The sequence below is a fragment of the Squalius cephalus genome (assembly GCF_949319135.1).
Source record: "Squalius cephalus genome assembly, chromosome: 20".
Classification (NCBI taxonomy): domain Eukaryota; kingdom Metazoa; phylum Chordata; class Actinopteri; order Cypriniformes; family Leuciscidae; genus Squalius; species Squalius cephalus.
In genome coordinates this window covers 25,770,279-25,797,841 of record NC_137141.1, presented here as the reverse complement: position 1 = coordinate 25,797,841, position 27,563 = coordinate 25,770,279, and the positions used below count along the sequence as shown (strand labels likewise).

Genomic DNA, 27,563 nt, shown 5'->3' with positions numbered 1-27,563 from the left:
TAATAAATAGTGTAAAAAAAATTAAATCGTGGTCATGCCCATGATAAAATCACAGTTGTAGACATTTTTAGAATAGATATTTAATTAGGGAAAAAAAATCCAACATCGAGCTAAACATAACAATAAGTAAAAATGCCAAGCATATATTCTACAGGCTGTATATTCACGCACTTCACAGTGAATGTAATCCTATTAGAGAAGATTTAGAGGATAAGATGTCTGTCAGCCCATTCTAACACTGTTCACAGCACAGCATTTCCTACCAACAGTGAGTGAGAGAAAGGGACATATACTTTCTTGCCACATTCCTAATTACAAGGAGATTTGCCTGTCTGGCGAAAGGTAACTTTGCTTATCTCATTTGTTCACTTGATTATTTTTCAATTGCTGCCATTTTATTTTAGCCTTTGGAATTTCAGGATGCATTATGCTCATGAACGATGTGTGCATCTGTAGAGTTGCATCTGTTCTCAGTGACATGATCATGCAGTAATGTTGAAGGACATGTTGTACATCTAATGATCTTTCAATGCACTTTGAAGGCAAAATGCTTGATGAATTAAGACTCGGTCGACAATATGAGTCAATAAATATGGAGATAGGCATTAGATAATCTTTCAAAATCTGCATCACATGATTTAAATAAGAATTTTGAAACAACAGAACATCAATTATGTTAATATTAGTTAAACCAGTTCTTAAAGACTGGTGGGCTACACAACTGTCCACACTAGGCCCGGTACCATTCAGATATGAATGTAGAATCACTGACATTTCATTATTAAGTGAATGGACTGTACACTAGCACGCACATACCCACTTTACTCAAGTCAAGATATTACATCTAGCTTATTTGTACTTCTACAAAAATACTGTTACAGACTTCACATAATTTATAAATGTTCAGGAATCATCAATGTTTATAGAAAACTATTCTTCATTAATAAACAGACTTTTCCATATTTTCATATAACACGTATTATTACTATTATTATTATTAATTGTACCACACAGGTTTTACAACCTAACTTAACCCAATTTTCGACAAAACTAAACACAAAATTGCTTCTTCTTTTTTTTTTTTTTTTATTAAACAGTGGTTTACTTTACTTAACAAATTGTGTTTCTGATTTTAAATGAATTTAGTTAAGTTTCTTAAGGATAAACACATCCACAAGACATCACTAACAGGTTAAGTAAAATATAATGACTATAGCTAATATCGTGCATATATTTAGCAAAGAGTTCATTTCTGTAGCTGAAAGCTGTGGACACTGAATGACTTGCCTGATGTAGGCTATGCTACGGGGGATATTGTAAGCTGTTTTATGGATGTCTTTCCGCCGTTGAAACCCTGATTGAGCGATTACACGAGATTTAATACGTTCAAGTAAGTTGTACTGTATCATTCAACATACCTTCAGTTGTTCATTCATGGTTATTAGGAAGAGATGATTGCATTCACTCGCGGTCCGCGCGTGCTGTTGCTTAAACTGAGGCGCCTATATCTGTCACGCCACACTAAAGAGCGTCAAAACAGCATTCGTTGTTTGAATTTCGAGATAAAATTGACATAATTTGAAAAATGACACTTTATTTCTTATCGAAAGTAACAAAACGCGGTGCTAATTGTGATTAATGGTGGTGGTTAATGATGGTAAGGTTACTGTAACGATATTCGTCTTGTACACATAAGACGCATGAAAATTCGCGGGACAAAAACGTGTAGCCTACTGTTACACCCCTTATTAGGCTACTATTTAATCAAATGTCAAGGAGGACAAATTAGTTTTATAACATACGGTAAAGTTAGGTCAACCTTAGCGGGCCAGGGCTTGGCGGACAGCAGGGAGCGGGGCGCGTTCGGTACGCCATGAGAGTAGCGCGATACGTACCGTGGGTGGTGTACCAAACATGATCGTTACACCCCTATTTAATTAAGAAAAAGCGTGCGGAATTAAGAAATGATTATATTTACATATTGCCTATTATATTGCACGTTATGGTGCCATAATAGCATAGCACCAATCGAATGAAGTTTATCAATAAATGTTCAAATAATATGGCGTGTACATTTATGTATCCCATCCACCAGTCTTTCAAACCCATTTACTGAACATTTTTTTTTATTTAATATTTTTACAGGCCTATTATATATATATATATATGTGTGTGTGTGTGTGTGTGTGTGTGTGTGTGTGTGTGTGTGTGTGTGTGTAGGCCTGCATCTCATCCTAAAGTCTTTTAAATCCATTCACTGGCTATCAAGTGAACCGAACATCCCCTCCCAGCATATTCAAAGAAATGATATTGTCTGTTCAAGACATTTATGAATTGCATTTTTATATATTTTTAATGAGTGTCACCATTTACCCATTGATTCTATTATTTCTTTACGCAGAATGCTGGGTGGCAATCTGTTTAGGATCTCAATTACTTCCCATCTTCTCCAGAGAGGTCTAGTGGCATCATTAAACCATGAGGAAATAAGCTTTACCAGTCTGAGAACCCAAACAGGTTTCAGGGTCTGATGAGGATTTCACTCCCTAGTCCTTACTTTTCTGGAGAACTTCAGTCTTTTTCAGAATGAGGTTGTCTCTGCTGTATTCTTTGTTTCTCTGGGCAGCATGGGCCCAATTTCTTGTTGTCAAATCCAAAGACGCTGTTGAAGAGTCTAAATTCACAGACTTTCCTAAAACAGACACTTCTCAGACTAACACACATCAAGTTAGCAGTGGCCTAATGCAGTGTGGTGAATACAGCAATGAAGTGATGCCAAATGGACAGTGTCGTTTAATAGCCACATTACCCCAGCTGGAGGAACAGCGGTGTCCCGACATGTTCCGCTGTACAGATGAGGTCTCCTACTGGCTGCGTGAGAATGAAGAACGCAAGCAGCAGATGCAGGACCTGAAAGAGACCATCTCAGAGCTTCAAGAAGAGCTGAGGAATCACAGGCATCGCATCAAAGTGCTGGAGTTGCAGGTAAGAGCTACAGGCTTTTAGCAAGTAAAGTGTGTTTCTTTGAGTCAAGCACCTTCCTCATTTCATCATATATTTCTTATGTCATCCTATATTTTAAAAGTTGAAATGGGTCATTTCTGACATATGAAACAGTTCTCGGTTCTTGGATGTCATGACACCCAAAGCAATATTGGGACATATTGCTGTTTATTACGTGTTTTATAATGATTTTATAGCATATATATAGCCTATAGGGCTGTTTACTCAGAACGCATTTTTCCATTTCGCTGCGCACTTTCCCATTGTTTTTCTATGTTTTTATGCTAGACGGACGTGTTTGACTGATGCGCTTGCGTCTCACGTCTCTTGCAGAGCCTCGCACATGACACGCCGTTCTAAAACGGAGGAGCTAATGCTAAAAGAAATTCAACTTTTAAAAAACGCATCTCTAGACCTTAAGGGGCTGTGCACTCAGAACACATTTTTGCATTACACTGCACTGGTTTTCCATTGTTTTTCTATGTAAACATGCGCTAGATGGATGTGTTTGAATGTTGTTCTCGCATCTCGCATCTTTTCCAGCTTTATTATTTGTGATACAGAATTCTAGGGCTGTGTTTAACTCCACTTTTAGATGTACACTCACAAACTTCCCTAAGCACTTCCCCTTGGGGGAATCCTCACCACCATTTTGAAGTGTGTTCAACTTCGTCAAGTGGATGAGGGAAGTCCAAAGCAGATTCCAAGTTATTAAGGGCATAGTGCGTTTCATTTAAAAACATTGCAAGTGCTCCACAAGTAGTAGGCACTCATGCAACATAAGCGATGACGTTCATCTGAGTTAACGAGACGGAGGGACGTTAGATAGGGAAGGGCATAAAAGGTTAAACATTGGCTGCGATCCACTTTAAATTTGTATGCCCTTCACTCGCTAACTTCCCTCCGTCTCATGGACTCGAATGTGAATGCCCACTACTGGCGGAATTGGTGCATAAGGTTTAAATGGAACACTCTAAGCCCTTTATCACTTGGAATTCACTACAGAGCTGATTTATTATTTAAACCCTTTTTTACTAATGATTTTGTTTTATGCACCATTCAATATGCATATAAGTTGTTGGAGAAAATATATAAAAATCCTATAGGTTTATTAAATTCAATTCACATTTATTTGTGTAGTGCTTTTCACAATACATATTGTTTCAAAGCAGCTTTACAGAAAATGTCTACATTACAATTTAGAGTGATCTGTTATCAGAGATGACTGTATGTATTTCAGAAATGTACATATACAAATCACACAGCTATCTAATAATGTATTAATTTAACAATGTATTAATTTAAGGCAGAAACATGAGCTAATTGAAGTAATGAATTTATGTTTGTTAACAATTAGGATATATAGAAAAATAGCATTGGTGCAAAAATAGCTGTTGGAGAAAAAAAAAATCAATAGTATAAACATTAGGTGGTTACAAGTATGCGATTAAATCTCAACATAAGATTGTTGTGACTATTGTTTTATGTACTTAATTTAATTTTGTTTATTTTTATTACGTTTACTGTGTGCTGCTCTTCCCTGGTTAAATAAAGGTATAATAAAAAAAATATTTTTTTTTTTATATATTATACACTATGCGATTAATTCTCAAAATAATCGAGCTGCTTGAAGTGTATATCAGAGTAGACTCGCTCCCTCGGTCAAAATCGAGAGACTAGGGCCTATCCACATAAACTGCCCTCACCCTGTTGACAAAGTGGAACTCACTTCAACCTAGTGGCAGAGATTCCCCTGGGCGAGGGGGGAAGTGCTTAGGGACGTTCTCGAGTGTATGTCTAAAAGCAAATTGGAATTCACCCTTGCTGCACTCGAGTTAAAAGAAGGGAAGGGACATGTTCGGTTCACTTAGCTTTGTCAAGACCACGACACATTACCATGTGGCCACGAGATAATTTTGTCAGGATAACGACATCCTGAAGTCGTGGCCTCGAGATCCCATGTTGAGGGAACGACATCCTTTTCTCAAGGCCATGAGTTTAATGCATAAACAAACCTGTGTGTCCATAGCAACCTGGGATTATTACGAATTGAGATTAACTCTTTTTCATTGTTTATTTGCTAAGAAAAGTATATCACACGTTACATATTAACAGCTGTACTACACCTCCGTATTGTGCAGAGACAAATGTTTTGGTAGTGCAAGGTTTCTGTACTAATGCCTCCTTAACCCTGATCAATTACTGGATTAGTGCTGGAACCTGTCCAATAGACACATGATCAGTAGTGAGCACATTGCCAACAATGCTTTTCATTCTTGTACAACAGAAATATGTGCGAGCAGTTAATTGTATATGAATTTATGTTTCTTATTATTGTGAGCAACACCAAACAATGTAGTTTCTCGTTGATATCAATTGAATTAAAACAGCTATACATTGCATTGCAAAAACAGAAGTTTGTTTGGCCTTTATACTGAAGAGGAAATGGCCTATTTTCTTTCATCATTCCCAGGTTGACAATGTTAAAATATATTTTAAATAAAGAAGCTATTTTCAAGTATTGTGGATAATTTGGGTCTTTTACTCAAGTATTGTTTAAACGGAATGTTTGTGCTCTTACTTTTCCAAGCAAAATGAATACATTTCACTTTTTACAATTTCAATTAGGCCATCAAAGAACATTTAGATCTTTCTCAGGTCATTGACTCCCAAAAGGTGTTTTCCCATTTACTTTTTACTGAGCTAACAAGTCAATCAAATCATGATTCAGAGATTTGCTTTTTTCAAAAAAGGCACTAAATTAACTCTTTCCCCGCCAGCATTTTTTAAAAATATTGTCAGTTAGTGGCAGCATTTTTGTAGCCTGACTACGTCAGACTTCGTACTTCCGCTCAATTTCAGTTCGCTTCTGTACTCAGTCTGAGATAGCGACCGGTTTCCCCATTTTCCTCCGGCCTCAAAACAGCCGGCCAATCAACGAACAGAGGGCGGGCTGAGAGCCGTGACGTAGACGCTGATTGTACCGTGGATGCGTAGATTTACTTCACATAATCTGCAAAAGTCGTTCACAGCCATGTTCACTCCGGTATTTCGCTCGATGGTTTTGTTTTCGCATCATACATGTGTTTACAGTGGAAGTTAGATGTGGCTGAGCATGCGCATAACACACGCCATAACCAAACGTTATGTGATTGGCTTACGGGTAACTAATGATTTTAAACTTCAGACAAGCGCCCCCAGCGAGAAAGAAAACGCTTTTCAATTATGCCATGCCAGACTCTGTCTATGAAGCAAAGCGAAGTAGCAGAGTTTGGTATTACCAGGCTAGCATTTTTGATCATTTGCGCAAAATTTTCAAATCGCAAAATTAACAATATTACCAGATTAATCTTACACTGTATCTGTGTTAGTTTTCCATTTGTTTTCCCATTTGAACTTTGTGCTTTGAATTGCTGAATGTTATTTCTCTGTGCTGGCAGAGCGAGGAGAAGTATGGAATAAACTCGTCTTTAGAGCACCGCTTTCACACGCTGCAGCAGATCTATGAAGAGACCAATGCTCTGCTGCACATCCACGGATCACTCATCTATGACATGCAAACACAGATTCGCAACCTCACTATGATAGTAGAGCGCGTGAGGCGCAATCCTGGCTGTATGATCAATATCATCCGCACAACCCCGCTTCTCAGCCCCCAAGATACCCTTCACCCAGGTCAGCAATATAGGTACTGAAGAGCTTACAGGGAAGTAACATATTGAGAAAGTCATAGAAAGTTAAAAACTATGCTATATTTAAAGTCACTGGCATCTCAGACCTCAGTACTGAAATATTTGGACATTTGTAACAATAGCTTGATTTGATTTAGTATTTGTTTCCTCAGAGGTTCAGCATGTAAGAAACTGTCCAATTGACTGTGCATCACTGTACTACAATGGAGTCCACCGATCTGGGATTTTTACTGTTGTCCCCTCATTGGGATCGACTCCAGTCGACGTTTATTGTGATATGGAGACTCAAGGTTTGCATTTTTCTAATAAAGTTCTCATTGACAGGTTAAATTATGAGCATTAGAGGCTGTTATTTGAGATTAAAGAATCATTCTTTGGACCAGGAGGTGGATGGACCATGTTTCAACGTCGGCAGGATGGAAAGGTCAATTTTAACCGCAAATGGACAGAATACAGGGATGGCTTCGGAGATCTACATGCAGAATTCTGGCTGGGAAACGACCATATCCATGACATCTCCAGCCAGGGAGAGTATTCCCTTCGCATTGAACTCGAGGACTGGAATGGCAAGCACAAACACGCACTGTACCAGAACTTCCGGTAAACATTTGGAAAGATGGTCTGAATATTTCAACTAAGAACACTTACTTTTGGATTTCAGTTGATCAAATATTTTAAATATATTAAATATTATTAATAGATTTAAATGAGAAACAAATTACAATTAATAATAATAATAATATGGAAGCTTAAAAAATTACAATTAGGCTAATAATAATAGCTATATATATAAATAATAGCTTGTTTCCGCCAAGGAAGTTTATATCTCACAATTCAGACTTTTTTTTTTAGAATTGCGATTTATATCTCACAATTCAGACTTTATAACCAGAAATTCAGAGTTTTTTCTCAGAACTGTGGTAAATGCGACTTATCTAAAATGTTTTACTTTTTTTCTCGCTGTTGTAAGTTTATATCTCCCCTATTTTGACTTTTTTCCCTTGCAATTCCAAGTTTATATCTCACAATATAAATATATATATAGAGAGAGACAGAGAGAGAGAGAGAGTATTATTCACAATTCTCCCAATTGCGAGTTTATATCTTGCAGGTCGGACTTTATTTCTTGCAATTCAGAGTTTATATCTTGCAATTCTGACCTTTTTTTTCTTTTTCTTTTTAATTATGAGATATAATCCGCAATTACTGTTTTTATTTTCAATTCTGTGGCGGAAACAAGCTTCCATATTAATCCTAAATTATGATAATTTGTGCAGGCCTTGCACTTATTTCTTAAGTGTTCTTACAAGAAAATAAGGTCCTTACAGATGCTCTGACAATGAGATGCATTTTTGTAAACAACTCAAGCAAAAATAGCTTTCTTGCTTTGGCAGGATTGAGAACGAGGACAACCACTACCGTCTCCATGTATCAGGATTCAGTGGTACAGTCGAGGACTCGTTCGGTTGGTACCATGACAAGCAAAGCTTCAGCACTCCAGACACAGGTGACATCTGTGCCGAGATATCTCACGGAGGCTGGTGGTACCATCAGTGCTTCTTTGCCAACCTCAATGGAGTGTATTATAAGGTTGTATACAAATGAAGGAAAAATTAAATCATTCCAAGATATAAAAAATGAGCCCAACCAGCTTAACTGTGTCCTGTGTTTATCTTGACCACCAGGGGGGGCGTTACTCTGCCAAAGGGAAGAATCTTCTGGGGCCTGATGGGATTGTGTGGTACTCATGGAAGGACTCAGATTACTACTCCTTGAAGAAGGTGAGCATGATGATCCGCCCACGGATATACAAGCCCCGCCTCTCTCCATAACACCGCTTTAGGCCTGCGTAAAACAACACTGTTGTGACATCATTGGGACATTATTGGTTCTCTGTATGTAAACTGTGGTTAAATGGAAAGTCCCAACTGGATATCCAAGATAAAATATCCAAATTTCTCATTCTGTATAATCATGTCTGATAATCTTATAAAACAATATGTATTAGATTATCAATATTTTTTTAACTTGCACAAAAAAATTATTTGGAAAATCATTAATTAGAAATAATTCAGAGATTAATATAAGATTGGTATACTTTTCGTATTTTAATTGGTGTTACTGTACATTTACTTTGTTGGATAGAAATATTCAGAGGAAATCTTTTTAAGATACTAAGTCCCAGTTGAAACAAACCCCTTGAATTAAGAAAACCTTTTTAATTCATTCATCTAATTGTTGCAATGTAAAAATGAAATAAATTCAATCATCATAATAAAAGAAATTAAAAAACAATCTTTATTATAAAAAAAGATTAAAAATATGATGTTTAATAATCGTAAGGGTAAGTGCAACCAGCCCTAGAGGTTTATGAGAACATTTGAGAAAGCTCTATTAATAGATATCCTATCACACATGGCACATGTAAATATGTTTGCGGTTTAAGCCTCAATAATTCTGTGTAATGTAGAGGTAACGGGTGTTCAAATAATCCCAAAATGTACATCCTTTCAATGCCTAAATGTATATTTCACAACATTGTTTACATTTTGTAACTTCTTTGAGAATGTATAAAAATGTCTTAGTTTTTGACAAATGTATTGCTTTATTATATACAGCTGACTTTCTGTGTTCTTCAGACTTCTTTGCCATGAGATAAACATATCTGCACCATCCATAAAGACTCTTTCTGCCTATCACACACTAACAGGAAGGGTGGAACAGATCAGCAAATGAAACATGGTACTGGAATAAAAGAGGGTTTGAGGGGCATTTTCAAGTCTCAGAAGAGAGACGAAATTAACAGACACCTTATGGTCAAAAATGAAAAGAAAAATAATGTCACAATGTATGCCGTCCCTTGTTTAAAGGAAGGAAACAGATTTGGGAGAGAAAGAGTGGCTGTGTCCGAAATCATATACTCTTGAGTAGGTACTTATTTTTAATACGTAATGAGAAAAATGATGTTCTATATAGTATGAATGTAATCTGGATGTACTACATTCACCATGTTGTCATTATCATGTGACCTACCAGTGTCAGTTACGTCACTTCACTGCCATTCACAGCTCCTCTCCGTGGCCTCATGGGATAGTAAAGTGTCCATTGTATGCATACTTCAGCATCTAGCTGGAAGTAGTAGGTCACCCGGGTACTCTTTGACTACTCTATAATGAATGCAGTGAATATTTTCACATACTCGTTTCACCCACTATATAGTCGGGAAGTATGCAATTTTAGATGCAGCCAGTGTTTCCTTGCGTGAGGTCACTTTCCCTTGAAATTCAAACACACGCTGAGGTCATCATGCTCATTTCCTCTTTTTCCTTTTTTGAGGTCAAAGATTTGTTTCCTCTTTAGAAGAGGAAAAAACTGACACTGAGCTAGCATAAATACTGGATCTACTATCTCTCCAAAATGATATTTTTGTGCTCTTGCTTGAACTGCAAAATCAATTTGGATACTAGGCCAAAAATGCAGAGCAATGCCGACCATCACAACTCTCCTCGCAGACTTGGAAAGGTATAAAGAAAGATTTATTACACACTAATGGGCTAGTTAAAAACACTTGAGTGTGATATATGACATTTTAGTTTTGTTTTGCATAGAACATTTTACCACAGGTAAAAGACAATGTCCTTATTGCTATTATCCAATACATACCACTTTTAAATCTCTGACATATTTAATTTTACATACTACAAGAAAACAATATATTACCAGACAATTTAATTAAGACATTAATAAACCCCATTTTGGTTTAGAAGGCCCAGTCTGAGCGTATGCATCCCTGAGAGACCTTTTTACTCAGAGAAAATGAACAATCTTAATGTTAGGGAGTGTTACATTAGCTTACATGACATTTAAGATTTGAATTTCTCTTGTTCTTGTGAACAAAATATTTGGTTAATGAATAACATCATATGATGTGCATTGTTTGTTCCCTTATAACCTATTTTTTTCTATGTTACAAAGCAGTAATACAAAATTAATTCTGAGCCCATAAAGGGATATGGTGATGGAAAAAATATGCAAGAAACATTGCATTTGCTTGCAAAAGATTTACATTCCCCTGAGAAACTCTAACGCAAAGTTTCTCAAGGGAACGCAAAAGCAATTACATAATCTTTCCTCCTATCGCATATTTTTTTCATTCACCATGTCCATTTAGGGGCTCCGTAAAAAAAAAAATTGTGAACTAGCATAAAAAAAGCAGAAGCAGCATCTTTTCTTGATGTTCCACAGTTTGATGAGTATTGCTGTTTATAGTGTGTCCTCACATGGTGGTATACTGACCGAGCGCTTTCTTCAGCTTTTCAGCAATCTATCCAATGAGAACAAAGCAGAACGTTACATATATACTATACTGCATTACATTCATCGTGTTTATGGTGTTCATACAAACTAGAATCCCGCCTCCACTCACCGTTTCATAGAATTTCACCTGTTCCTCCAGGTAGAATTGCATGAGTCTGTTGTAGTCATAGATACGGTTGCTATGGAAGTGATTCATCTCCGCTAAAGACACAGATGGCAAGTCTAAGATTACATGTGTGACTAACACTACAATTACGGACACAGGTTCACATATAAAGGACCAGTGTGGCAAAGGGTCTTAGATAGACAACACTTTACTAACGTACCTTGCAATGCATAAGACATGGTGCTGAGATTCTTTTCCATTGTGTGTTTATCTTGTTGGCTAATTTTATTCATTGCCACCAAATGATCAGCCTCTTTCACTTTATCAATGGCAGCCTGAGGGGGGAAAATGGTTTAAATACTCATTTAAATAAATAATAACATTATGAGATAAGTCATATTAAAAATACTTCAATTGTGAACTATTTCTACTATTTTCCTTTACAAATTATATTCTCAACATAACAATTTGAAAGAAAAGATGCACTGAAAAACATATGATAATAAATTAATTATTGAAATATAATTCATTAACGATAAAATAATTAATACTGAAAATATATATTTTGAAATAACAAATTTGTCTTTTAAAAAGTATACTCTCTTGGTAATCCTTAAACTTAGTTTATTTTTCTAGGTGTAAAAGAAAAACGCTTTTTAAACCCAAATGTACATTATCTTAACATTTTATGACATTATTGAACACAGATTTATAAATTCAGAAAAGAAAAAAGGCATTTTAGTCATTTTTAGTATACGTTTAAATTAAATTACAACATACAAAATTTCAATCATGTAAATGAAAAACACCCCACCTAACACAAATAACATAACTAAATTCGAAGAATGTTTTGATATTTCAATTAATTTATGAAAATGGTATTTCCGAATGTCCCCAGACGTTCAAAGGGGAACATTCAATTTGATCATTTTGCAAACATTATGGGAACGTTACTTATGATGTTCTCTGAACGTTTTGAATCAAGAAATTCCATGAATGATGTATAAATAACGTTTTTGTGCTAACATTTTGACCAGACCAGATAACTTTGAATGAACACTCTATTAATGTTACCGGAATAATGTTTGTTCATAACTTAGAGAGAACCTTGTGTCAGCCAAAGTTCTGAGAACGTTCCCTGTTAGCTGGGACTAAATGTATTTAAGCAAAAGGTGAAAGGTTTACCTTGTGAACTCCTATTGTGTCAGGGAAGCAGCCCAGTAGACCCTTGTATTCGTTGTTTGTTTCCAACAGGAAGTGTAGATCTTTTTTTGGCTGATAAACAAATCTTATCATTATTGAATCCGTAAACAATGGCTTAAACTCATGGATAAAACTAAAAACAGAAATCACGGATGTCGTTATCATTGGGTAACCTTGATGGTTACAATTCTATCAAACTATGGAAACAGCAGCAGAGGATGTAAGGGAACATGCTAATGATGAGTGACCGGCACTGGCAGAGGTTCAAGGACTGAAGAGTTTTTAAAGTATTTATATTGAGGAAATGTACTTCTGATACCTGTGCTGCAACCATTTCTGCTATTTCTTCATATGTTTTCCCTGTTGCAGTTAATGCCTCTGTCAGAGTTGATTCCCCTGAAAATAAGGTACAAAAAACACCCATGATTAGGCAATCATTAAGTATTAATATTTGAACTGTGAACATGATATGAAAGCATTTTAATAAACAAAGCTGTAGTTTCTTACTCTGGTATCCACTGGTGTTGAAAACTGATGACAGGTTCTGAAATGCTTTTCCAATCTGCCGATACTCCTTTTGCAATGCTGTTGGTTTAAAAACAGAATTTCTTCACTTAGGACAAATCACACAATAGTAACAGTAATGAAATAATGAACATATCTTTTTTGACAGTATAGTAAATATAGATTTACTGTGGCAATGAGGAAATACGTGAACTCACGGCCTGTACATCTCTTCCAGTGAAGATTCCCAACAGCCAGTAGTTCCTTAACACTGTTGTCCATAGATCTACTAAACTGGCTGTACGTTTCAAACTTCTGCTCCCTACAAATCACATCAAGACAAGACCTTTGTTTATTAAATAAATATATTCAATTATAAGAAATTATTAAAAGTGTATAATATATATGAGGATGGTAAGATTTAATGTCTCTTTATTTTATACCAAAAAAATAAATATATATATATATATATTCTATTTTAATATATTTTGAAATGTAATTAATAGATGGCAAAGATGAATTTTCAGTGTCACATGATCCTTCAGAAATCATTCTAATATGCTGATTTGCTGCTCAAAAAACATTTCTTAATGAGAAAAAATTATGAAAAATCTTTATGAACCCAAAATCTGAATGGCAGTATAGATTTCATATAATAATTATATTCTTTAATATTATAATTCTTATTCATTTACAATAATTATAAATCATAATTAATATTATACTTATAGAAATAACAGTTGGTATTTTTATATAATTCAACATTTTGAATAAAATATTAATTGAATAGATTTTGTGATATAATTAAAGGGGTTAATATTTGATGATTTTTATATAATTTAACATTACAAATTAAAAATGAATTGTATTAATTTTAGGAAAAAAAATATTGCCTCACACTTGAGTAGGATCTATCTCTGGGAGTTCTGGATCTATGGTGGAGAAGATTTTCACTCCCACCGTTTCATCTTTCTCTGCTTTCCGCTTCCCTAGTTTCCACTCCTAATAGAAACAACAAATAAAACATGTCTTACAACACTGCGCAACTTACCTGTTCACTAGCCAAAGTTAATATATAACAGTGTAAAACACTTCTAAAGTATGTGATCTCAATATCAGCAAACACATGGCAGTACTCAACAGAAGAGCTCCTTAACTGTTTGTATGCATTATTTGACTATGCATTTATATCAGTATATAAAACTGTACGTCTATTACTTTACAAATATTTAAGCAAATGCACCTTCTCGTCTCTGTAGTTAAGGAAGAGCTGGAAAACTTCACTGTTTGAGATCACCGGATGCCGGCACATGCGGGACATCCAGCCCTGCAGGCGTTCCATGCGAACTTTGATAAATTCCTCTTCAAATCGGCCTAAAGAGGAATGGAAGACAGATGCTAGAGAGTCTACCAGCCAAAAACAAGGCCTGTGCAGGCGTGCACACAAGAACGATAACTATATAGATAACTATATTAGCATCCACACCAATCTGCCGCTTTAAATGCTTGAGCTTACTAAAGAAGGATGGGTTGAGATTGCCTGTCAATGTTTTTATCGTTACCGTTACAGTTGTGGTATAGTTTTAGAACTATATCTTTATCATTATACAGTCATGGTCAAAATTGATGGCACCCCTGATAAATATGATAAAAAATGGCTGTAAAAAATAAATCTGCATTGTTTATCCTTTTGATCTTTCATTAAAAAAATTCACAAAAATCTAACCTTTCATTGAAGTAAAAGAACTGAAAGTGGGAGGGAAATCACATTATAAAATAAATGTTTTTCTCCAAAACACGCTGGCCATAATTGTTGGCACCCTGTTATTAAATACTTTCTGCAACCTCCTTTTGCCAAGATAACAGCTCTGAGTTTTCTCCTATAATGCCTGATGAGTTTGGAGAACACCTGACAAGAGATCAGAGACCATTCCTCCATACAGAATCTCTCCAGATCCTTCAGATTCACAAGTTCATGTTGGTGCTTCTTCTCTTCAGTTCACCCCACTCATTTTCTATAGGGTTCAGTTTAGGGGACTGGGACGGTCATGGCAGAAGCTTCATTTTGTGCTCAGTTACCCATTTTTGTGTTGATTTTGATGTTTGTTTTGGACCGTTGTCCTGATGGAAGATCCAACCACGGCCCATTATAAGATTTCTAGCAGAAGGCCGTCAGGTTTTGATTTTTTATCTCTTGGTATTTGCTAGAATCCATAATACCATGTATCTGAACAAGATGTCCAGGACCTCCAGCAAATAAATAGGCCCACAACATATAAGATCCAGCAGTATATTTAACCGTAGGCATGGGGTACTCTTCATCCCTGATTGCACCAAACACATCTGCTGGGTTTGCTGCCAAAAAGCCCTTTTTTTTGTTTCATCTGACCACAGAATCCGGTCCCTTTTGAAGATCCAGTCGTGTCTAACTGAATATGCTGGAGTCTATTTTTGGAGGAGCGAGGAGGATTTTTCTTGAAACCCTCCCAAACAACATGTGGGGATGTAGGGGTTGTTTGATCTTTTTTTTGTGTGGCTTTTTGACCCCCAAGACTCAACTAATCTCTGCAATTCTCCATCTGTGATCCTTGGAGAGTCTTTGGCCACCTCCTCCTCACCGTCCATTAAGACAATATAGACACACGTCCTCTTCCAGGCAGATTCGTAACATCTTTAGTTGATTATAACTTCTTAATTATTGCCCTGATGGTCAAAATGGGGATTTTCAATTCTTTAGCTATTTTCTTACAGCCACTTTCTATTTTGTGAAGCTCAACAATCTTTTGCTGGACATCAGAACTATATTCTTTGGTTTTACTCATTGTGATGAATGATTAAGGGAATTTGGCCTTTGTGTTTCTTCATATTTAAACTCCTGTGAAACAGAAGTCATAGCTGGACAATTTCATGTTCCTAGTCACCCTGGTGTGCTTAAAAATGTAAATATTAATGGGAATATACTTCAGAGATATTTTTCTCATAAAAAATTCTAGGGGTGCCAACAATTATGGCCAGCGTGTTTTGGAGAAAAACATTTATTTCATAATGTGATTTACCCCCCGATTTCAATTCTTTCACTTCAATGAAAGGTTCGAATTTTGCGAATTTTTTGAAGGAAAGATCAAAAGGATAAACAATGCAGATTTATTTTTTACAGCCATTTTTTATCATATTTATCAGGGGTGCCATCAATTTTGACCATGACTGTAGTTATCGTCCTTGGTGTGAATGGGCCTACAGAAAGTGAACAAAATGGAAGATGGTGCAAGAAGCTGGTCTAAAGTGACCAGAGAGATGTCACCTGTAACTTGTTTGTCAGGCAAACATGGGATGGGTAGAGCACAAGCAAACTTCTCCACAAGCCTTTCATATAACCAGTCGAAGTGTTTGTATCTGTGATTGACAGGTCTGTTAGTAGTCTGAAAAATAAAAGAAAAAAATATTCCTAGACACGTTAGCAAAACAATTACAGAAAGTCAATATTAATCAAGCAGTCCTGAGAGGAGTTTCAAAGAAACTTACATTAGGTGTGACCTGGTATTCAATGTAACTCTTCAGGCCATACATTTTTGAACCCTTTTTGGGATCAGCCACTACACAATCTAACGGAGTTTGTGGATACAGCCATACTGGACCCACCTCACCCGCCTGCAAAACAAACATTAATCAAATAAATATAAACGTGTTAATGTATCCAAACCCAGAGTTGTTTGATTATTCTGTTATTCAGACTAATCACTCTTCAGGCATGGAATCAAATCACATGACAAAGTCAAATAACTTACATAAATGGGCAATGTGTCATTTCCTTTAGCTATGTGCTTGGTAAGCAGATACAGCTCTGGATTTGGAGTCTTGGAGAACCCTGGAAACCTATGGGAAAAGATTAGAAGAGCATTATTATAGTTCATTTTATTAATGAAATCTTATTATTGTCAGTTATCGAAACTAAAACGTTACTTGTTGAGTGCTATTTTCATTGTAGAGTGACCCCCGCCTCGCTGCATCGTTCCGCCCTCTTCCGTCTGGGATCCTCCATAACCGCCTGTTGACTTTCCATCATCGGAATCATCGTCCCATTCCTCATCAAAGGAATAGACAGAACCTACGTGACACAACAAATCATCATCATATACAATAATAGAATAACAGACCGAAAAACGCTTGTTCGAGCTCTTAAAAGCAGGATGGATTCTGATTGGCTGTCTGTGTTTTCATCATTCATCAGCTGGAAAAGATCGTTCTGAAAATGATTCCAACAATTTCGTTCCTCTGTGCCGTTATTGTTACAGTTGTGGTGAATAAAAAGACTGCATAAAAAAAAGTATGCTAAAGTGAAATTATTTTTCACAACGGTTTTCATACTGAACGCATATGGAGGGGCCAGAAAAGGATGTGCTTCCTTGCGCAAATGTGAATATATCACACTCAGCTTATTTTAGAACAACTATAACAGGCATCAACGAAGCAAACTGTAGTGATTATTATAAAATACCAATGCAGTTACCCAGTGACTTCCACATATAATACTTGGCTACCTCAAGTGCATTCAGAGCTTATTTATGGCCTTATCTATGGCATTTTAAAAGATCTTGATATATTAGAGAAAGTTCAAAGTCCTCATAACAAAGCAGATGGTTTTTCAGACCACATGACATAGAGCTGTAGACAGTAAAGCAGCGAAATCATTCATGTGCTGTACCTGTTACAGAATGTACGTGCCCAAATAAGAAACGCTTTCACACAGGAGGAAGTTAAACTTGAGATACGTTATACAGTTCCGTTCAAAGGTTTGGGGTCGGTAAGATTTTTTTATGTTTTTGATAAAAGTCTCTTAAATCTCAACAATTCAGCATTTATTTGATCTCAAATACAGTAAATGCATTAAAACTGCAATATAATTACAGTACAATTTAAAATAACATTTTTCCATTTTAATATGTTCTATAATGTAATTTATTCTTGTGATGGCAAAGTTGAATTTTCAGAGGCCATTACTTCAGGATTCTTTAATGAATAGATTGTTCAAAAGCATTGAATTTATTCATCCATTCACCATACCGATTACACTCTGCAGGGTCAAGGTACGGCTGGAGCCTATAGTATCATTTTTGTTTTTGTAATTATATAAAATTATGGTCAAAATAAATGGTGTTACAGTCAGTTCTGATCAATGTAATGCTTCCTTACTGAAAAAAAGTATTAATTTCTTAATTACTGACCCCAAACTTTAGAACAATATTGTAGATAGTTATAGACAGATAATCATAAAGATAAAGATAATGTACTGTAAATGTTTTCCTTTTACCATTATTGCCTGCTGGTTCCTGTTCAGTGTAGTTCCAGTTGTCGGCAGGGTTGTTGTTAGACCATGTCGTGGCAGTCAAAGCCTCATTTCCATTAACCCCCTAAATAAAAGACAACATTAAAGGGGTGGTTGATTATGATTTCACTTTTCTAACTTTAGTTAGTGTGTAATGTTGCTGTTTGAACATAAATCTGTAAAGTTACGACGCTCAAAGTTCAAAGCAAAGGGAGATATTTGCTTTTAAAGAAATTGCTTTTTAAGGACTACAACAAACGGCTGGTAGGGACTACACGAGCTTCCTCCCGGGTTAGTGACATCACTAAACCTAAAATTTACATAAACCCCGTCCCGGAACACGATTTATAGATTATCAAGACAGAATATGCTAATCAATTGCTAGAAGATAACTACACATAAGCTACATAAATTAATCAACTAACCATTCAGAAACGTTGTCTACATCTTGTCACTTCTTCTTGAGTCTCTCCTTCTTTCTGACTCCGGTTTGAACATAAAAGGCTAAACGTTTTTGAAATTTTCAGTGCATGTCTGTGTGAGTGCAAGCTGTTGTAGCTCCGCCCTCTGTGTCGGGAGCAGCAGCTCATTTGCATTTAAAAGGGACAGACACAAAAACGGTTCGTTTTTGCTCACCCTTAAAAATTGCTAACTTTAACATGCTATATAAAAATATCTGTGGGGTATTTTGAGCTAAAACTTCACATACACACTCTGGGGACATCAGAGATTTATTTTACATCTTGTGAAAAGGGCATTATACCACCCCTTTAAATCATTATTTTAAACAAATCTAAATCCATGCTGACCCTCAAGACATTTGATTTGGCATTTTGTAGGTAGTATAGTGAAGTTGCCTAAAGCTTAAAGTGGATTCTCTCAGCTCCTTCCCACAATCCCCTTCCAATACCTGTGCTTGAATTATTCCTCAGTTGACCCATTTGAATATAAGGTGTCTGCTTAATTTACGAATACACACATTTTTACTAGGAACCATTTTTAGGCTCCATCAACCTCACAACTAGATTTAGATTACAGCGATTCACTCTTCCTGGGTTGGCCATGTAACATTTGAAGCGCATCAAAAATGCAGCTGGCTCATATTCAAATTCACACATAATATTTGCTTGTGAATCACCATTCGCTCCGTAACACCATGTCTGACCTATAACATAGAAAACAGGCTGGCCCTGTCACCTAAAACCAATCTTAAACATAAAGGTCCTTTATTGGTATTGATGGTTTCATGAAAAGCTTTTAACATTCAAGGAACCTTTCCATTGCACAAATAGTAGAAAAGTCGTATTCAAATATTCTTTACACTCAGAAACACAAAGGTTCTTTGCAGAACTATACATGATTTGAATATGTAGGCACTCAGTATAAGCACATGCTATAGAACAAATATTTATATAAAAAAAATTTGAATTACCAGTGTAAAACAACATTAATGAGAATCTAACTGCCATTTTAGAGATTTTACAAACCATGAATCACACAAATGAAAACTTCTTGGACAAATGACTGATGGTCACAATTGAACTGAATATAAGGTATAAAAATATAGTTCTCTCAAATCTATCCACTAAAAAAAGGCCTGGATGCGCTTTAAGAACTAAAAGGCTAAAGGCTCTTGAGTTTGTCACAGTCCATTAGTCTAAGATTTAATGGCCAATTCCATCAATAGACCTGACCTTGATCCTGCTAAAGACTAACATCCAGCTAAGAAAAACCATTTTTCGTGCTTCCTGGCCTCGCCAATTAAGAGCATCTATACCATTTTCCCTGAGCACAACATTACTGATGTGTTTATTGCTATTAGTACTTTGGTGTTGTGGATCGCTCTAAAGTCATCGAAGGCTGATGGAAACGTTAAGTCGTTAGATATGTCTTTTCTCCACTTGTACCATTTGCTCAATTTTCATGCAAGGGTGCTTGTACTCAAGATACACTTGACAAACTTCATCCCATGGAGATAAATTCAGTATATGGACATCCAATGTGTAAAATCTACCGCCAGAGCCCCTTGTATATTCATAGTAAATTGAATTTAATCACAAACTGTTCACCCTTAAATTTTGTTTGCTGATCAGTTACTGAAGAACCACACACACACACACATACTCCCTCGATCTATATATATATAAAGTTACATATTTTTCGGAGCACATGGGAATGGGATTTATGTGGCAACACATTTTTTTAAACAATTTTCTAATACATTCCCTTAAAGGGATACTTCACCTCTGGGAAGATGAATGTGTATTTAAAATAGGTCATTTAAGTAGAAGAAATGTGAAGAAATTTTTGAATTTGGAGCTTTCTAGACTGAGAAAAGCCAGAAAATGTATTTTTGGCTTATGTGGATGAAAGACAACAACTCCCAGAATGCACTTGCTTCGCTGCCTTAGGAGGCCACGCCTACCGGTAAGAGTGCGTAGTTGAAAACAAGGCTAGCCTACGTGATGAGTTTGCCAGTGATTTAGAGATGGGCCAAAATGTCCGGGATTCGGCTTTTGCGTTCTACAGTCGCCATTCATTATGTTTACTGTGGCGAGCAGGACGAGGCTGACGGCCGCGGGAGAACGGCGCGAGGCCGGTGGCGTCATTACTGAGACGCGCCGGGTATCTCATCTCTCACGGAGGAGCGGGAATTTTCTTAGCAATGGTAAAACGCACATCAACCGATCACTTGTTTAGCGTTCATGTAAACACTACATTCAGATTCACCAATCGGAATGAATTCTGTTAGATTGAAACAAAAGGTGCATGTGCATGTAAACAATGAATGGCGACCGCAGAAATCAAAAGCTGAATCCCGTACATTTTGAACGATCTCGCCGGCCGGACAAGTCCGGGAAAAGGAGGATGTTGTTGTTTACCCCTACTTACTCAGCTTTCTCCTACTATTCAGCTTTCTCCACAGAACAAGAGCCTACTAGCTTAGCTTCCAAAGAAAGACGGCTGACACTGTGTACATTCTGTGAGTGAGATCCCACCTCCTATGGGCGGGTTGTAAACATGCGGAACAACGCCTTCTACTGGCTGTAGTCTTTAGCCTCTGGCCAGAAAATCCTCCGATGACGCAAAATGACGATTTTTGCGTCATCGGAGGATTTTTTCCAGACAAAAAATACATAAATCTCTCCTCTCAGGGGGATATGAGGGTGGAAAGCATGGTAATTCGAAAATACTACAGGTTTTCTACTAATACAAAGCTTAATGCTAAATCCTGAAGTAACCCTTTAACAATGCAACTCATCCATAATTAAATATAAATAAAACATCATATTTACAATATATTTTCTATTTTCATATTATTCACTTAAATTTAGATTTTGTAAATATATATATATATATATCTTCATACATTTACATTTGTCTACAAGACTAAAATAAAACATTTAAGAATAAACCTTTAAATCAAAAGGTTGTAAGATCATAAGGGACTTAAATTTGGTTAAACATGTCCACATTTTAACTTATAGTGTATAATTCACTGGTGAAAAGTTAATTGTTAGGCATCGTCTGCATTTTATTCTTGCTACAATTCTGCCAAAATTGTCTACAGATGGTGAACCTGGTCTAAGATTAATGCTGAGATAGATTTCACTTTTATCTATCTGCAGACTGTCAGGCATTAAACACTGTTACATGCACACTGGCGCTGTGCACAACACAAAGTGAGGACATCTGACAACCTAATAAGACAAAGAGAGACGAGGAAAGACGGGTCCTATAATGAGGCCCATTTACTCTCATTCTCCTGCTTCCACAGGAAATGGATTTCAACTGCAGACGACACATAGGGCCTTTGTGCATGTTATGCTCACCAGAACTCTCATTAAATGACTGTGGATTTCTAGTAAAAGGTGGCTGAGAAAATGAGGAAGAAAAACTTTGATTTGAATAGTAGGTTTTGTTGGTTGTGGCTACTTATTTTTAGTGAGCGCTACTTTACATTTCATTTGAGGAACTGTGACACAACATGAAGATACTGTTCCTCATATTTCATATAGTGCATGCTCACCACAACTTAGGCTACGTCTACAATAATCCGGATACATTTGAAAACGGCGTTTTCGTTTATAAACGCTCTCCGTCCACACTAGCGTTTTCGGACGTTTCAGTGTGGATGAGAAACTTTTGAAAAACGCCTGAAAACGCTAAATTCACATTACTGCGCATGCGTAAAAATAAATAATGAAGTTATTGCGCAATTCTTCTGACAGGATAATTTTATTTAGTAAAATATCTCACCATTCACTGATGCGGTCCAGGTCGCACGCAGTTACCATATGTTTGGTCTAAAACGAAACTGCTTTCATGTATTGCCGCAGGACAGCAAGTGTGAGTAAATTCTGTCATCTTTGCAGGACTGTGATATGAAGAGTGTGCAATGTAGAATATTTTTAGCGACAGCGTGAAAGTGAATAGCACATAACAGGCACAATACTGGTATAAACATGAATATATATTGGTACAATATGCGTCACATGACTAAATGTTTTAAATACCACCGGTTTCACAGTCCACACTAAACGTGAAAACGGCGTTTTTTTTATCAACTTTGGAGTGCGTTTTCAAAAAAGCTTCGTTTTCATTAATAAAAACGCCGTCTCAGTGTGGACGGAAGGGCAAAACGGAGAGAAAAATGAGTAAGGACATGGCCAATACAAATGGTTTAGTTGATGTGGTACCTGAGTGTTTGCTGAGCTGTTGTTGTAACCTTGGCTGTGAGCACCAATGTTCTGTGTCGCTGATGCTTGTGTGGAACCATGGTTGACCTGCAAACATTATAATATACTCATGAATATATTCAGAAAAAAATAGCCTGATATGTAAAAAAGGTAAATATGAAATAATATATAATAAGTATATTTTTGTCATATCCAGTCCATGCCTTTTGCTTATGCATACAGTACATAACTCTCAAATTTCCAGTCAAATTACATTAAATTTTAGGCACGCTGACTGTGTGTATCTACAGGAAGGCCACACTAGCACTCTGCTCATTGATGTGGTCTAGACAGCAGAAACAAGTTTTCATTTTCCACTTCCCCTCTCTTGAGTACTAAAAATGATGTCACGCACTTTTCTCATTTCATCTATTGCTTTGTATAAGAAGAAAAAAAGCTCATGATTAGTGTTTTTTTTTGTTTTTTTTTACCTCAATATAGTCCTCTGGCACAAGGCCTACATTTCCTCTGGAATTCCGAGCCTCTACCCAGCCACCGCCTACATTCTACAAAAAATAATAATATAAATGCATATGAAATACAGATTTGTGTACTGATGCCAGCTTTAAAAACGGCAGTATATATATATATATATATATATATATATATATATATATATATATATATATATATATATAATATGATATGATATATATCATGTGTTGGGGAGTAACTAGTTACATGTAATGGAGTTATGTAATTTAATTACAAAATAAATGCAACTGTAATCCATTATAGTTACTGAGAAAAAAAGTGTAATTAAATTACAGTTACTTAAACATATATATTAATGTTTAAATATACGTTAACACACACACACATATATATATATATGAAAAAATGTTCAAAATCTTGAAACATTAGTGCTGATCCTCACCTGGTTAGTGATTGTGAGTATTTCACCTTCTTGAACACTCAGCTCATTGTTGCCAGTCTCCGCGGTGAAGTCATATAATACCTGAGCCTGAACACAAAGCCCACAGCAAACATATGGGTAACACAGAACAGCAACGGCATTAATATTTCAGCGTGGCACGAATAAAACTTTCACTTCTGTGTTTTGATACTGAAAAACATTCCTAAGACTAATAAACTTCAGTTTAATCCTCTATGTAGGCTAAATGTGTAATGTTATATCAAATTATAAAGACAAATATCCAGCAAAACTCTACAGCATCATCTCCAAGAATCATATAAACTTGTCCATTTTTGATAATGCATCTGCACAGTTCCCAAATGAGAATATTATGATGAAACACATTTGTTCACAGCAATGTCACCTTATCTTTCAAAAATATCCATCTTAATGCTGGAAGATTTAATACCCTTATTTCTGCATATGAAGGCTCATCCACATGACCAGTCACCACACAACACAGCCAACATGTAGGCTAAACCAAAACATTAAAACCGGTTTTCTGGTTTTCACCTCTAACCAAGTTCACCTTTCATATTTAGTGTGCCAAGTGTTTATCCATACCAAAAGGATGTGTTCACTTGAATAATAATGCTGACAAATCATTGTACACTGAATGACATGTTCCCTTAGTTCTGTTCCTGCCAGGATGCACCATGTTCCTGTTCACAGCAATAAGGTGGACACAGGCGACACAAAAGAACTGTGCCATAATGATAGTGAGCTGCCTACCTAGACAGCATTTTGGGGTGGCTTTCAAGTCAGCTAACCGTTTGTGTACATTTGACTCAGAACCTGCATATATTTCCACAAATGCTATTTAAGCAACTCATTAGGTTTGAGAGACAGACAATTTTTGCTATTATGTTTATTTTCATTTTTTTTTCAAGTTAGGTTTGAAGTGATGAATTCCCCAAGAGATTGTTCAAACCTAATAATATCCATGCACACAATTAAAACAATTATTTTTTATTTTTCATAATGCACATACAACTTTTTATTTGTTTTAATATATTTAACCAATTTAACAAATTTATTCATTTAATCTAATAGATCTGTATGGTTATCATTAAATCATGCTTTTTTCAAAATGTTTGATTATTTTGTGTTTCAACATTACGTTTGAAACCAAACAAAATTAACTTGTTACAGTATTGCCAATTATTTCAAAATCAAACGCTATCAAATTGTTTGCAATATACTTTCAAAGTATATTTTCAAAGTGCGTGCGTGTGTGTGTGTGTGTGTGTGTGTGTGTGTGTGTGTGTGTGTGTGTGTGTGTGTGTGTGTGTGTGTGTGTGTGTGTGTGTGTGTGTGTGTGGATGCAGAATAGACTGCAAGCAAAGGGAAACAATCAATGACTTTGTGTACAAGAAATGCTAAAGAGGTGGGCATGAGCCCCATTGAAAGGATGGAGACTGATGAATCAAATAAAGTCATAGTCATATTTTTATACAATGTGATAAACACAAATTACTCTAACTCACCCCAGTCTGTAAAGGTCAACTATTTATCAATTCATACTGTATCAAGTCATCATTCAAGACTTCAACAAGTCATACTGTAAAACCATTTTGTAAAGAAAACCAGCAAAGTCTGTAGGCTACATTGCAAAAAAAGATTTTTCTAAGTTGTAAATAAAACAATTGATTATTTGAGTATGTTTTACAAGACAAGTAAATCATACACCAATTTGTTTTCTGTGTATACAGCACAGTAGTAAACAATAAATGCCATTGCTCAATGCACTAGAACAAGCACTTACTTGTTTCAAAAGGCTTACAGTATCATTTATAGTCCCTGTACATGTCACAATAATCTTGTGTTTTGACCGTGTGGAAACATATACAACCCTGATGAAAGCAGAAGAGCAGGTTTTGAATGAAATACTAGCTGTGTGATCAGTTTGGAATGTTGTATTGAGAGTTTTGAAATATATCACGTACTTGTGAAAATAGTTCCAAAGCTATTAAAACTTTTTTTTTTCTCCCCTAATAGGATGAAAACACTATGTTGAAAACTTGAAAAGAAAAGAAAAACACCTTCAGCAATTTCTGTACATCATGACGTAATTAACTTAGCACGTGTTCCCTGACATCCCAGTGTTAAATGCTCCAAATAAAAAGTTCCAAAAAGGCACACTCTGTTGCTTTTGAGATTTATATTCTAGTTTCATGTGTTCTACTCCCGATACAGCGCATAAATCCAAGTCATTTAACCTAAATTCTTTCAAAAAAACTAAAAAAAAAATTAATTAGCTAACCTGGCTAGCTTTCGCCTCTGATGTCCTCTGAATAATTTTACATTTTGTAAAAACTAAATTAGCAAATGTGTGTATTTATTTCCAATAATAACACATAGGCTGATGCATCATCATCCTGCACATGCTAAACCAAATATCTAAATATGTTAGGCTACAATTTAAAAGTAACATATGGTTTTTAAGGGGGGGCATCTTCCCCCCACCAGAAAACGATTCGTTGAAAAGATCCGGCTCAATAGAACAATTCATTCACGAATAGAGCATCTGTTTTAGCAACAGACACACAGTGCTGTACTGTACAGTTCATACAAGTCTCAAGACCAGCGAAATGACCACAGGTTTTTCTTGCTAACTAATATACCCATTTCGGTAGAATTCGTCAAATAAAACTCTTTAGGTTATATTGAACATTTTTCGAGTGGTATTTTAGTGTAAAATTCAGTGTATATAATAAACTACACCGATGAACTACAACAAGCTACGATGCAACATGAATTATTGCTCGCTGTAAGTTAGTCCATATGAGACAAATAGCCTACATAATGCGCCACATTCATTTCATTAGTAGTGTTCATCCCAGTGTAATGCCAGAACTTACCTTCACTGCCATCGTGGTATCAATAATTTAATCACCATTAACATGCGATATGAGCTCATAAAATAAACAAAACGTAGTAAAAACAAACCTTTCTGTCCCTAAATGTAGCGAAAAATACGCGTTTGTTTTTGTGTAGGCTAATGCAGCAGTGGCCGCTCTCGATTAGCAAAACATAGCTCGATAAAATCTAGTTATCTGACCCATATAACGAGATATGGGCGTTGAAAATGTAGAAGTTTCGTCCTCTTTCCCTAACTCAGACCCGGAAAACTTTGGCACATTGGCCTCCAAATGTATGACTTATTGAGCTGTCAGAGCAGCTCTTCCTCCAACTCACACACCGCCCAGTAAAAGCTCAAGTAAACAACAGAGACATTATGTAATGAAACATAAGATTTCAGCATTTATTCAAATTTTGTTAAAAAGTACCGGGCATTTTAATTAATATTATTATTATTTAAGCTTTTTATGCAAAAGGTTTAATTTGAAATCCTTGTTTTGTAGTAATGAAACGGTGTTTGTGACCGTGCAGAGGTGTGTCAGAGCCCAGAGCAGGTTTGCTGAAGGAACGGCTTCTTCAGGAACAGGACTTAACTGCCACTGTCACTAACATGCAGGTAAAAAAAAGGAATGGCGGTGAGAAAAAATAGAAAATAAGCAAGGAATTGCACCAAATATGTGTACACCCATGTTGAGGTAAGATTGCCATCTACTGGTCTTAAAAGGTAAGTCAAATTCCCAAGCTAGTGTTTTTCATCCAATGCTCTATTTATCATAGCCTTCCATTGAGTTCCTTTTAGATTTTTGGACTGTTAACCGTATACACACACATATGCTTATTAATATATTTTGTTTGAGTACAGTCAATGTTTGGAATCACTATGTCATTTAGGCTCTAT

At 36.0% G+C, this 27,563-nt stretch overlaps 2 protein-coding genes across 4 annotated transcripts; one reads left to right on the top strand and one right to left on the bottom strand.

Annotated features, from left to right (window-relative positions):
- The first annotated feature begins 205 nt into the window (after positions 1-205).
- On the top strand, positions 206-9,370 carry LOC307147994 (angiopoietin-related protein 7). 2 transcript variants are annotated; one of them, XM_079853148.1, is made up of 7 exons: positions 206-342; positions 2,402-2,985; positions 6,444-6,678; positions 6,848-6,985; positions 7,079-7,295; positions 8,090-8,285; positions 8,381-9,370. In XM_079853148.1, exons 2-7 carry the CDS (start codon positions 2,587-2,589, stop codon positions 8,525-8,527), a joined length of 1,332 nt encoding a protein of 443 aa, XP_079709274.1. In that variant the 5' UTR covers positions 206-342; positions 2,402-2,586; the 3' UTR covers positions 8,528-9,370. The 2 variants fall into 2 exon arrangements, with proteins under 2 accessions (XP_079709274.1, XP_079709275.1); XM_079853149.1 differs by having other exon boundaries at positions 245-342; positions 2,788-2,985.
- Positions 9,371-9,504: 134 nt separating this feature from the next.
- Positions 9,505-27,021, bottom strand: snx9a (sorting nexin 9a). Of its 2 annotated transcripts, XM_079853146.1 has the most exons (18): positions 26,665-27,021; positions 23,765-23,851; positions 23,319-23,393; positions 22,849-22,935; positions 18,134-18,233; positions 16,786-16,930; positions 16,611-16,698; positions 16,348-16,473; positions 16,127-16,244; positions 14,069-14,199; positions 13,724-13,827; positions 13,044-13,147; positions 12,829-12,906; positions 12,641-12,717; positions 12,304-12,393; positions 11,339-11,453; positions 11,122-11,213; positions 9,505-11,019 (listed from the first exon to the last, which is right to left on the bottom strand). In XM_079853146.1, exons 1-18 carry the CDS (start codon positions 26,674-26,676, stop codon positions 10,972-10,974), a joined length of 1,677 nt encoding a protein of 558 aa, XP_079709272.1. In that variant the 5' UTR covers positions 26,677-27,021; the 3' UTR covers positions 9,505-10,971. The 2 variants fall into 2 exon arrangements, with proteins under 2 accessions (XP_079709272.1, XP_079709273.1); XM_079853147.1 differs by lacking the exons at positions 22,849-22,935; positions 23,319-23,393; positions 23,765-23,851; positions 26,665-27,021 and adding an exon at positions 22,409-22,544.
- Positions 27,022-27,563: the final 542 nt, after the last annotated feature.